Genomic DNA, 14,208 nt, shown 5'->3' with positions numbered 1-14,208 from the left:
AAGACATTCCAGATGAAGAAAAGCTAGGATACTTTTTTAAAAGCAGACCTACCCTAAAAAAATGACTAAAGGTACTTCTGTACACAGAAAAGAAATGATAAAAGAAGGAATCTTGGAATATCAGAAAGGAAGAAAAAACAATGGGAAGAACAAAAATATGGATAAATACAATAGATTTTCCTTCTAAATTACACTTCATGGTAAGCAAAAACTATAATACTGTTTAATGCGGCTCTGAATGTCTGTAGAGAAAATATTTAAGAGAATTATTAATGGAGGAAGGTAAAGAGATGCAACAGAGGTCAGGTTCACTTCACTTGAACTGGTAAAATGTCAACACCAGTAAACTGCAATAAGTTATATATATACAATGTAATACCTAGTAAATATACTGAAATAGCTATACAAACAGATATACTAAAAACATATAGATAAATAAAAATGGAATTCTAAAATAAGTTCATGTAGTCCATAGAAGGGAATAATAAGAAAACAGAGATATGCAAACCAGAGAAAACAAACAGAAGCAAAAATAAAATGACAGACTTAAGTCCTAACATGTCAATAATTACATTAAATGTAAGTGGTCTAACAACACCAATTAAATACAGAGATTGACAGACTGGATAAAAAAAAACATGACCCAGGGCTTCCCTGGTGGTGCAGTTGTTGAGAATCTGCCTGCCAATGCAGGGGACACGGGTTTGAGTCCTGGTCTGGGAAGATCCCACGTGCCACGGAGCAACTAGGTCCGTGAGCCACAACTAATGAGCCTGCGCGTCTGGAGCTTGTGCTCTGCAACAAGAGAGGCCGCGATAGTGAGAGGCCCACACACCACGATGAAGAGTGGCCCCCGCTTGCCGCAACTAGAGAGAGCCCTGACACAGAAACGAAGACCCAACACAGACAAAAATAAATAAATAAAGAATTTTTTAAAAAGGACCCAAACATATGCTGTCTATAAGACATTCACTTCAAATATAAATGATATTGGTAGGTTGAAAGGAAAAGAATGGAAAATAATATACCATGAGAACATTAATCAAAAGGCAGAAGGAGGGCCTCCCTGGTGGCGCAAGTGGTTGAGAGTCCGCCTGCCGATGCAGGGGATACGGGTTCGTGCCCCGGTCTGGGAGGATCCCATATGCCGCGGAGTGGCTAGGCCCGTGAGCCATGGCCGCTGAGCCTGCGCGTCCGGAGCCTGCGTGTCCGGAGCCTGTGCTCCGCAACGGGGGAGGCCACAACAGTGAGAGGCCCGCATACCGCAAAAAAAAAAAAAAAAAAAAAAAAAAAAAAAAAAAAAAAAAAAGGCAGAAGGAAAGGCTATATTAATACCACATTAAGTACACTTCAGAGCAATAAAACTGCCAGGGACAGAGGGACATTACAAAATGCTAAAAGGGTCAATCCACCAAGAAGACATAGCAATCCTAAAGGTGTGTCACCAAATAAGAGAGCCACAAAATATATTATGCAACAACTGACAGAAATGAAATAAGAAATAGACAAATCCACAATTATAATTAGAGACTTCAACCCACCTCTCAATAATGGGTAGATCAACTATACAGAAAATCAGCAAGAATACAGAACTCAACAACACCATCAATGAACAGAATCTAATTAACTCTTACAGAACATACAACAAGAGTACAATACATGTTCCTTTCACATGCCCACAGAACATATGCCATGATAGATCATATCCTGGGCCATAAAACAAACTTCAATACATTTAAAAGAACTGAAATCCTACAGAGTATATTCTCAGGCCACTATGGAATCAAACAAGAAATAAACAGAAAGATAACAGAAAACTCCATGAGTACTTGGAAAATAACAAAACACTTGTATATAATTAATGGGTCAAAGAGGAAGTCTCAAGGAAAAGAAAGAAATAATGGAACTAAATGAAAATAAAAATACAGAATATTAAAATTTGTGAGATGGAACTAAATAACTGCTGAGAGGGAAATTTATAGCACAAAATGCTCACATTTAGAAAAGAGGAAAAGTCTTTAATTGATCATCTAACAAGAAGAGGAGCAGAAAGCCAAACCTTCAGCAAACCAAGGAAAGAAATAATAAGGATAAAATCAGAAATCAATGAAATTGAAAACAGAAAAACAACAGAGAAAAAAAATCAATGAAACAAAAACCCGGTTCTTTGAAAAGAACAATAAAATTGGCAATATTACAGCAAGACTGCAAAGAAAAAGAGACAGAAGACACAAATTGGTAATATCAAGAATGAGACAGGATATCACCACAAAACCTGCAGATATCAAAAGAACTGTATGGGAATATTGTAAACAACTCTGCACACATAAATTTGACAACTTACACAAAATAGACCAATTTCTCAAAACATGCAAGCTACCAGAACACACCTAATATCAAGTAGATAATTTGATTAGCCCTATAAATTTTAATGAAATTTAATTTAAAACTTCACACACACAAACACACACACACACACACAAAAGTTGGCTCAACTGGTTTCACTGGAGAATTCTACTAACTGTTTAACAAAAAATTAACATCAATTGTCACAATCAAGGATTGTGTAGACAATCCTTTTATAAAATAGGAGTGAACACTTCTGAACTATTTTTATAAAGCCAGTATTATGCTGATGCAAAAGCCAGATAAAGACAGTACATAAAAATACTTCAGGGCTTCCCTGGTGGCGCAGTGGTTGAGAGTCCGCCTGCCGATTCAGGGGAAACGGGTTCGTGCCCCGGTCCGGGAAGATCCCACATGCTGTGGAGTGGTTAGGTCCGTGAGCCATGGCCACTGAGCCTGCGCGTCTGGAGCCTGTGCTCTGCAGCAGGAGAGGCCACAACAGTGAGAGGCCCGCGTACCGCAAAAAAAAACAAAAAACAAAAAACAAAAAACAAAAACAAAAAAAACTTCAGACTGATATTCTTCATCAATATAGATGTACAAACTCTTAACAAAATATTAGTCAATAGAATTCAGCAATATATAAAACGAATTATACACCGTGGCCAAGTAGGGTTTATTCCACGGTTGCAAGGCTGGTTCAGTACTTGAAAACTCAATGTAATCCACCATACAAATGGGCTAAAGAAGAAAAATAATATAATCATCTCAGTGGATGCAGAAAAACATTTGACAAAATTTGACAATCGCTCATGATTAAAAAAAAAATCTCTGGGAACTTCCCTGGTGGTCCAGTGGCTAAGGCTCCGTGCTCCCAATGTAGGGGGCCTGGATTCCATCCCTGATCAGGGAACTAGATCCCACATGCTGCAACTAAGTGTTCACATGCCGCAACTAAAAGATCCCTTATCTCAACTAAAGATCCCACATACCACAATGAAGATCCTACATGCTGCAACTAAGACCCAGTGCAGCCAAATAAGTAAATAAATAAATAAATATTTTAAAAAAACTCTCTGGAAACTAGGAATAGAAGGGAATTTCTTCAACTTGATAAAGAACATCTACAAAAAAACCTCCTACTAACATTGTACTTAATGGCTTAAGACTGTATGTTTTTCTTTTAAAATCAGAAACAGGGCTAGGATGTCTGCCCTTACCACTGCTCTTCAACATATTACTGGAAGTTCTAGCCAGTGTAGAAAGGCAAGAAAATGAAATAGAAGGCATACAGATCAGAAAGGAAGAAATAAAACTGACCCTAACTGCAGATGACATATAGTCCATGTAGAAAATCACAAGAAATCTACAGCAAATCACAAGAAATCTACAGGATACAAAATAAACATACAGAAATTAATTGTATTTCATTTTTATTGAAGTAAAATTGACTTAAAATATTATATTAGTTTCAGTTGTACAACATAGTGTTGATATTTTTATATATTACAAAATGATCGCTCCAATAAGTCTAGTTACTATCTATCACAATACAAAGTTATTCCAATATTATTGACTATATTCCATATGCTATATACTATGTTCCCATGACTTATTTATTTTATAACTGGAAGTTTGTACCTCGTAATTTCCCTCACCTATTTCACTCATCTCCCCATACCCCTCCCTCTGGCAACCACCTGCTTGTTCTCTATATCTGTGAGTCTGTTTCTGGTTTGTTATATTCAATCACTTATTTTTTAGATTCCACATATAACTGAAATCATACAGTATTTGTCTTTCTCTGCCTGACTTATTTCACTTAGCATAATACCTTCTAGGTTCACCCATGTTGTCACAAGTGGCAAGATTTAATTCCTATTTTATGGTCAAATAATATTCCACTGCATACATATACCATTTCTTATTTATCCACTCATCTGTCGATGAAAGCTTGGGTTGCTTCCATATCTTCGCTATTGTAAAAAATGCTGCAATGAACATAGGGGTGCATATATCTTTTCAAATTAATGTTTTTATTTTCTTTAGATAAATACCTAGATATGGAATTGCTGGATCATATGGTGGTTCTATTTTTATTTTCTTGAGGAATCTCCACACTGTTTTCCATAGTGGCTGTACCAATTTACATTCTCACCAACAAGGGTTCCCTTTCCTCCAATCTTCCTACACTATTGGTTGGAATGTAAATTGGTACAACCATTATGGAGAACAGTAAGGAGGTTCCTTTAAAAACTAAAAATAGAACTACCATATGATCCAGCAACCCCACTCCTGGGCATATATCCGGAGAAAACCATAATTCAAAAAGATACAGGCAACCCAATGTTCACTGCAGCATTATTTACAATAGCCAAGACATGGAAGCAACCTAAATGTCCATCAACAGAGGAATGTATAAAGATGTGGTACATATATGCAACAAAATTTTACTCAGCCATAAAGAAGAATGAAATAATGCCATTTGCAGCAACATGGATGGACCTACAGATTATCATAGTAAGTGAAGTGAGTCAGAGAAAGACAAATATCATATGATATCACTTATATGTGGAATTTAAAAAGATGACACAAGGGAATTCCCTAGTGGTCCAATGGTTAGGACTCAGTGCTTTCACTGCTGGGGCCCAGGTTCAATCCCTGGTCAGGCAACTAAGATCCCACAAGCTGTGCAGTGTGGCCAAAAAAAACCAAAAACAAAAACAAAAATAGGATGACACAAATGAACTGATTTACAAAATAGAAACAGACAAACAGACTCACAGACTTTGAAAACAAACTTATGGTTAACAAAGCGGAAAGGGAAGGGTTGTGGGGGAGGAATAAACTAGGAGGTTGGGATTAAAATATACACACTACTATATATAAAATTGACAATCAACAGGGACCTATTGAATAGCACAGGGAACTCTACTCAATATTCTGTAATAACCTATATGGGAAAAGGATCTGAAAAAGAATGGAGATAAGTATATGTATAACTGAACCACTCTGCTGTACACCTGAAACTAACACAACATTGTAAATCAACTATACCCCAATATAAAATAAAAATTAAATTAAATTTTTAGAAAGGGTTCCCTTTCCTCCACATCCTTGCCAATATTTGTTATTTGTTGTCTTTTTGATAATAGCCATTCGGAAAGGTGTGAGGTGATATCTCACTGTGGTTTTGATTTGTATTTCCCAGATGATTTGAGAAGTTGAACATTTTTTCACATGCCTGTGAAAAGATATCATCTGTTTGTCTTCTTTAGAAAAATGTTTATTCAGAGCCTATGCCCATTATTTAATTGGGTTGTTTGTTTTTTTGATGTGGAGTTGTATGAATTCTTTGTACATTTTGGATATTAACCCATCCTTGGATATATCATTTGCAAATATCTTTCTCAATTCAGTAGACAGCCTTTTTGTTTTGTTGATAGTTTTATATGCTGTGCACAGTTTTTAATTTGATGTAGTCCCATTTGTTTATTTTTGCTTTAGCTTTCCTTGCATGAGGAGACATATCCAAAAAAATATTGCTAAGACTGATGTCAAAGAGCATAGGGCCTAGGTTTTCTTCTAGGAGTTTTATGGTTTCAGGTATTACATTTAACTCTTTAATCCACTGCCATGTAGCTATCTAGTTTTCCCAACACCATTTATTGAAGAGGCTGTCTTCTTCCTCATTGAATATTCTTGCCTCCTTTCTCATAGATAAATTGCTGTTATAACTATGGGCTCATTTATGGGCTCTCCATTTGGTTCTATTAATCCACATATCTGTTTCTTGTGCCAGTATCATACTATTTTGATTATTGAAGCTTTATAGTATAGTTTGAAATTAGGGACTGTGATGCCTCCTGTTTTGTTCTTCTTTTTTAAAAAATTTACAATGTTGTGTTAGTTTCAGATGTACAGCAAAGTGATTCATTTTTATACATATATACATTATATATATAACTATTATAATATACTATATATAATATAATGTATAATATATAACTATATATAACATACATAATATATATAAAAATATGTTCTTTTTCAGATTCTTTTCCCATATAGGTTATTACAGAGTACTGAGTAGAGTTCCCTGTGTTACACAGTAGATCCTTGTTGATTATCTGTTTTATATATAGTACTGTGTATACGTTAATCCCAACAACCTAATTTATCCCTCCTCCCCAACCTTTCCCCTTTGGTAACCATAAGTTTGTTTTCAAAGTCTGTGAGTCTGTTTCTGTTTTGTAAATAAGTTCATTTTGTACCATTTTTTTAGATTCCACAATAAGCAGTATCACATATTTGTCTTTCTCTGTCTGACTTGCTTCACTTATCTCTAGGTCCATCTATATTGCTGCAAATGGCATCATTTCATTCGTTTTTATGGCTGAGTAATATTCCATACTGTGTGTATGTGTATACATATATATATGTATATATATACCATATCTTCTTTATACATTCCTCTGTTGATGGACATTTAGGTTGCTTCCATGTCTTGGCTATTGTAAATAGCGTTGCTATGACCATTGGGCTGCATGTATCTTTTTGAATTAGAGTTTTCATCTTTTCCAGGTATATGCTCAGGAGTGGGATTGCTGGATCATATGGTAGTTCTATTTTTAGTTTTTTTTAAGGAAAAATCTCCATACTGTTCTCCCTGTTCTTTTTTATGATTGTTTTGGCTATTTGGGGTCTTCTGTGTTTCCATATAAATTTTAGAATTGTTTGTTCTAATTCTGTGGAAAATGTCATTGGTATTTTGATAGCGATTGCATTGAATCTTTAGATTACCTCGGGTAGTATGGTCTTTTTGACTATATTAATTCTATTAATTCTTCCATTCCATGAGCATTGTATATCTTTCTGTTTGTGTCATCTTCAATCTCTTTCATCAAACTCTTATAATTTTCTGAGTACAGGTCTTTTACCACCTTGATTAGATTTATTCCCGGGTGTTTTAATCTTTTTGATGTGATTGTTTATTGGGAGTTTTTGATTACTGATTCAATTTTATTACTGGTAATTGGCCTGTTCATATCTTCTATTCCTTCCTGATTCAGTATTGAGAGATTGTACATGTCTAGGAATTTATACACTTCTTCTAGGTTGTCCATTTTATTTATTTATTTTAAAAAATTTATTGTATATTGGAGTATAGTTGATTAACAATGTTGTGTTAGTTTCCAGTGTACAGCAAAGTGATTCAGTTTTACATATACATGTATCTATTCTTTTTCAAATTCTTTTCCCATTTAGGTTATTACAGAGTATTGAGCAGAGTTCCCTGTGCTATACAGTAGGTCCTTGTTGGTTATCCATTTTAAATATAGCAGTGTGTACATGTCAATCCCAAACTCCCAATCCAACCCGCCCCCGCCAGCCTTCCCCCCTTGTATAGGCTGTCCATTTTATTGGTGCATAATTGTCCATAGGAATCTCTTATGATCTTTTGCATTTCTGTGGTGTTGGTTGTAACCTCTCCTTTTTCATTTCTGATTTTATTGATTTGGGCCCTCTCTCTTTTTTTCTTGATGAGTCTGGCTAAAGATTTACCAATTTTATCATTTCAAAGAATAAGGTCGTAAGTTCATTGATCTTTTCTATTTTCTTTTTTAGTCTCCATGGCATTTATTTCTGTTCTGATCTATATTATTTCTTTGCTTCTATTACCTTTGGGATTTTTTCTCTTCTTTTTCTACTTTCTTTAGTCATAAGGTTACGTTGATTGATATTTTTCTTGTTTCTTGAGGTTAGCTTGCATCACTATAAATTTCCCTCTTAGAACTGCTTTTGCTGCATCCCACCATAGATTCTGGATCATTGTGTTTCTATTTGCATTTGTCTCCTAGTTTTATTTGATTTCCTCTTGAATTCTTCAGTGACTCATTGGTTGTTTAGTAGCATATTGTTTAGCCTCCACGTGTTTGGGTTTTTTTGCAGGTTTTTTTTCCTTGTAGTTGATTTCTAGTTTCATATTGTTGTGGTTGGAAATGATGCTTGATATGACTTCAATCTTCTTAAATTTACTATGACTTGTTTTGTGGCCCAGCATGTGATCTATCCTGTAGAATTTTCCATGTGCACTAGAAAAGAATGTGTATTCTGCTACTTTTGGATGGAATTTCTATATATCTACTAAGTCCATTTGGACTAATGTGTCATTTAAGGCCAGTGTTTTATTGATTTTCTGTCTAGATGATCTGTCCATTGATGTAAGTGGGGTGTTAAAGTCCCCTAATATTACTGTGTTACTGTCAATTTCTCCCTTTATGGCTGTTAGCATTTTCCTTATGTATTTAGTTGCTCCTATGTTGGCTACATACATATTTATAATTTTTATATCTTCTTGGATTGACCCTTTGATCATTATGTAATGTCCTTCTTTGTCTCTAGTCCTGGAGCTAGTGTTGGAAGGCTAATGGGTGGGGCTGGGATCCAGAGGGTCCAGGGCCTGGTGTTCACCCACTAGCAGATGAGGCCGGGTCCTGGGGCTAGTGCCGGCCCACTTGTGGGTGGAGCCAGGTCCCAGTGTGTTGGAGTTGATGTTGGCCTGCAGGTGGATGGGGCTGGGTCCTGGTGTGGCTGGGAGCTCAGTACAGCAGCCAGACTACTGGTGGGTGGGTCCATGTACTTGCCCAGCTAGCTGTCTGGCCTGGAATGTCCCAGGACTGGTGCTGATTGGCTGGTGGGTGGGGCCAGGTCCAGGCAGTAATAAACTAAAGGGAAGGTTCCAACATGGCGCTTACTAGCACAAATATACCCGTGATAGGAAGAGCTCCAAGAAATGGCTGCTGCCAGCTTGATGTCCCCATGATGAGTTTCAATTGCCTCCTGTCTGAGAAGCTCTGAAAATCAGCTCTTGGTTTGACCCAGGCTCCTTTCAAATTAGTGCTTCTGTCCTGGGTCTTGGAGTGTGTGAGATTTTGTGCATACCCTTTAAAAGTGGAGCCTCTATTTTTCACAGCCCTCTGGCTCTCCCAAAAGTAAGTTCCACTGGCCTTCAAAGCCAAATGTTCTGGAGTCTTATCTTTCTGGTCAGTACCCAAGGTTGGGGGGCCCAATGTGGGGCTCAGACCTGTTGCTCTTTGGGGAGAACCTCTACAATTATAATTATCCTTCCATTTGTTGCTCACCCACCCAGGAAACAGGTCTTGAATATACTTCAACTCCACCCCTCCTACCTGTCTCCTTGTGGTTCCCTATTTATACCTTCAGCTGTAGAATATCCTTTCTGCTAGTGTTCAGGTCATTATCATGGATAGTTCCTCCATAATAGTTTCAATTTTGTTGTGCCCATGGGAGGAGGTGAGCTCAGGGTCTTCCTACTCCACCATCTTGGCCCTTGACAATTTTTTTTTTTTTGGCCCTTGAAAATGTTGTGGCAGAAGGGACTCCATGGCTAGTGATGAAAGATCAGCCTTTATATGTATTATTTTCCCCTATATGTAAAGCATCATTTCTCTCTGGCTGCTTTCAATAATTTTTCTGTCTCTAGACTGACAAGGGCTTAATTTCCAAAATATACAAACAGGTCATACGACTCAATATTGAAAAAACAAACAACCCAATCACAAAATGGGCAGAAGATCTAACTATACATTTCTCCAGGAAGACATACAGATGGCCAAAAGGCACATGAAAACATGCTCAGCATCCCTAATTATTAGAGAAATGCAAATCAAAACTGCAATGAGGTATCACCTCACATCAGTTGGAAGGGCCATCATCAAAAAGTCTACAAATAATAAATGCTGGAGAGGGCATGGAGAAAAAAGAACCCTCCTACACTGTTGATGGGAATGTAAATTGGTGCAGCCACCATGGAGAACAGTATTGAGGTTCCTTAAAAAACTAAAAATAGAGTTGCCATATGATCCAGCAATCCCACTCCTCAGCATATATCCGGAAAAGACAAAAACTCTAATTTAAAAAGATACATGCACCCCAATGTTCATAGCAGCACTATTTACAATAGCCAAGATACAGAAGCAACCTAAGTATCTACTGACAGATGAGTGGATAAAGTAGATGTGAGATACACACACACACACACACACACACAGGAATATTACTCAGCCATAAAAAAGAATGAAATTCTGCAATTTGCAGCAACATGAATGGACCTAGAGAATATTATGCTTAGTGAAATAAGTCAGACAGAAAAACAAATATCATATGATATCACTTATATGTGGAATCTAAAAAATGATGCCAATGAACTTATTTACAAAACACAAACAGACTCACAGACATAGAAAACAAGTTTATGGTTACCAAAGGGGAAAGGTGGGGGAGATAAATTAGGAGTTTCGGATTAACAGATACACAGTACTATATATAAAATAGATAACCAACAAGGACCTACTGTATAGCACAGGGAACTATATTCAATATCTTGTAATAACCTATAATGGAAAAGAATATATATATGTATATGTATAACTGAACCATATTGCTGTACACCTGAAACTAACACACATTATAAATCAAGTATACTTCAATAAAAAAATATTTTTTCTGTCCTTAGATTTCAAAGGTTTGACTGTAATGTATCTTGGCACGATTTTATACTATTTACAATTCACTCAGCTTCTTGAATCTGTGGGCATATGTTTCTGCCAAATTTGGGAATATTTATTTAAGTTATTAAATATAAATATTATATATTATTTCTTTGAGTACTTTTGCAGCCTTACCCTCTTTCGCCTCTCCTTCTGAGACTCTGATTGGCACAAATATCAGGTCTTTTGTTATAGTTCCACTGATCCCTGTTCATTTTTCAGTGTATTTTCTCTTTATTATTCAGATTAGATAATTTCTATTGTTCTTTCTCCAAGTTCACTGATTATTTTCTCTGTTGTCTCCAATCTGCAGTTTAACCCATCTTTTGTGTATTTTATTTCAGTTATTGTATCTTTTAGTTAATTTCCATTTGTTCTTTTGTATATTATATATCTTTGTAAGACTTTCTATTTTTAATTTGTATCAAGAATGTTCAGCGAATTCCCTGGCGGTCCAGTGGTTAGGACCTGGCGCTTTCACTGCACAAGCCACACAAGCACGGCCCAAAAAAAGAATGTTCAGAATTGTTTGTCAAAGCATTTCTCTCTCATGGCTGCTTTGAAATCCTTATCAGGTAATTCAGTCATTTGTGTTACAGTGATTTGATTTTCTATGGATAACACAAATCTATTGATTTTCTTTCCTGTCAGTTTGAGATCTCAGTTTGATATCTTCCTGGTTCTTGGTATGATGAGGGACTTTCAATTCAAACCTTAATATTTCGGGTATTATTTTATGAGACTCTGGATCTCATTTAAGTTTTGTGTTTTAGCAGGTCTTTTCTGACACCACTCTGGTGGGTGAAGGAGGATGCTGTCTCATTACTGCCTAGTGGGAGTAGAAGTCCTAACTCCCCATGTGCCCTTGTCTGACACTTCCACAGCAGGAGCAGGTGGCATACCTTCTTACAGTCTGGCAATGGTAGAAGTCTAGGTTCTTCATTTGGCCTTTGCTGGTACGGGTAAGAGTGAGCTACAGTTTTTCTCTAGTGTTTGGCTGGAATAGAGTAGTTATTATCTAAAAGATTTCTGTATTACTAGGTTGTTCCTTCTGCGTACTTTGGCTAGAGAGAGCAGGCTTTTCTTGGTCTGCACCTGTTGGTGTTTCTGGGCTGCCAGCTTGTCCTGCACACAGTCTGGGATATATAAGGCACAAAGAAAAGCCAGGGAACTCACTACTGCAGCATTCCTTGGATCCCAAGGCCCTTAGCCAATCTGTCACCTTCTGTTCACCTTCTAGAGTACCTTGTGTTTGTTTTATATATAATATCCTGAGCTTTTAGTTTTATTTAGCAGGAGGAATAGGGAAAATTATATCTATTCCATCTTCCCAGAAGAAGAAATCTAGTTGGTTCTTTTGAACATGCTAATTTGACCATATCACTCTTCAGCTTAATACATCTCAATGGCTCCAATTACCTACAGGATCAAATCCCAAAACAAAAATCTCACTGAGGAGGAGAGACTGTGTCAGATACACTTCTACATTCCCAAAGTCCAGCATGGCTCTTATAAATAATAGTCACTCTGAATGCCTAAAGATTAAAGAATTTGGGCTTAAGTTAATGCATTTCCCATACCAGTATATGTTCTGGTGAATTATGCACTTTCTTAAAGACTATTCCATAGCCAAAAGTATGATGTACTTGCATAGACATTTTTGCCCTGAGTCAAAGCATTGAGAGAACTGTCAAAGCTAGAACCACACATACCTTCTACAGGCAACCGCCGCCGTATGGCCAGGCGTTCCATTTTCCTCTGTGTCTCTGCCAGACTGAAAAGGACCCCATATACATATTGACGAGCTGACCGGAACAGGAGAGCAGCTGGAGGCAGCTCCATGTTACACTCATCCTCAATACATACAGGGATCTTAATCTCACCCTAATGAGAAAATGGTACAGGAGAAAGGAGAAAATGAGTTACCTCAAGGTTTGGAATTGAGCTGAGAAGAACCAGTAATGAACTGTAGCCTCGCTATTAAATTTTCTACTTGTATTCAGACAGAATTTCAGACTAAAAAAAGTTGTAACAAGCCGAGCTGACCATAGGCAGCTTAAGAGCTAAATTCCATTTTTAAAAGTCTCTGCTATGACTAACTACAGCTGACTAAATGGAGAAAATTCATCTTAGACATTTTTTCTGAGGGATAGATTTGTATGGTAAGACTGGAGGAAGGGAATAGCTCTGGAGAAGTAGACTGAGAGGTAAATAACAAGGGCATAATGCCTCTTCTTAGAGTGTGTCCATCCCTAGACCAGAGTCCACAAACATGGTGCATTATCTTCTTCAAAATCTCACAATTATACTTCTCTGTGAGGCCTCATTTACTGCACAGTCCCATCTTTTGCTGGTCTCACCTCACTAGAGTCCCTTGATACAATGAGGGCCCCCAGCACACTTGATCTCCTTTCAGATACAATCATCACAATTTTCTCTGGTAACTTACAGTCCTAGGAAGTGTGAAGTACAGTGTTAAGAGCAGGGAGGTAGGTGTTGATGTGTTCTCTCACCTTAGTGAGGACATGGTAGATATATGGGTACATAAGACCCCTTCGATGTCTGTGTTCAGCAACCCGCAAGACTTCTGGAGCTACTGGAGGTAAGGGTGGAATGGTGATGTCCATATGGTTCCTCGTAGACATAGACAGCAGAGATGGGATGTGGGGTTCACCATCACCCAGGCTGGCATCTGAAACTCCAGCATCGATAGGCTGTACCCAAGACCCTCTGTCACCATTTGGATCCTCCCATCCAGGCTGCTGCTGAAGTGTTTCTGTGATGTGACTAAAAGGTTTTAAAAGATAGTGTAGAAGAGAGAAGGGGGGTTGATAAAGACATTCCAACTCAAGATGTCTGTTCTGATTCCAAGGAATTTTAACAAACCCTTTGGAAGCCAGGATATTGGGTTAGCGCTGGACCTGATACCTTTCCTCTCAGTGGCCATCACTATCCTCCTGGCTTATTTCATCTGATATAAACCAAAGCTATCAAAAGTCACGGGAACCAGGTTTCCCTGGTGGCGCAGTGGTTAAGGATCCGCCTGCCAATGCAGGGGACGCGGGTTCAAGCCCTGGTCCGGGAAGATCCCACATGCCGCGGAGCAACTAAGCCCGTGTGCCACAACTACTGAGCCTGTGCTCTAGAGTCCGCGAGCCACAACTACTGAGCCCACGCGCCACAGCTACTGAAGCCTGCGTGCCTAGAGCCCACGCTCTGCAACAAGAGAAACCACCGCATTGAGAAGCCCGCTCACTGCAACGAAGAGTAGCCCCCGCTCGCCACAACT

General features: G+C 37.8%; 1 protein-coding gene across 6 annotated transcripts in view; it reads right to left on the bottom strand.

Moving 5' to 3' along the window:
* Nucleotides 1-14,208, bottom strand: part of FAM120C (family with sequence similarity 120 member C) — a 133,681-nt gene that overhangs the window by 71,697 nt on the left and 47,776 nt on the right. For all 6 annotated transcript variants that reach the window (XM_060086835.1, XM_060086836.1, XM_060086840.1 and 3 more), the window contains exons 8-9: nt 13,433-13,706; nt 12,632-12,803 (exon numbers count right to left, since the gene is read on the bottom strand). In XM_060086835.1, the coding sequence (XP_059942818.1) occupies nt 12,632-12,803; nt 13,433-13,706 (446 nt within the window). The remainder of the gene's footprint in view (nt 1-12,631; nt 12,804-13,432; nt 13,707-14,208) is intronic.

This window comes from Mesoplodon densirostris, chromosome X (genome assembly GCF_025265405.1).
Source record: "Mesoplodon densirostris isolate mMesDen1 chromosome X, mMesDen1 primary haplotype, whole genome shotgun sequence".
Taxonomy (NCBI): Eukaryota; Metazoa; Chordata; class Mammalia; order Artiodactyla; family Ziphiidae; genus Mesoplodon; species Mesoplodon densirostris.
Note: the sequence above shows the minus strand (reverse complement) of the source record. Positions and strands in the feature narration are given on the sequence as shown.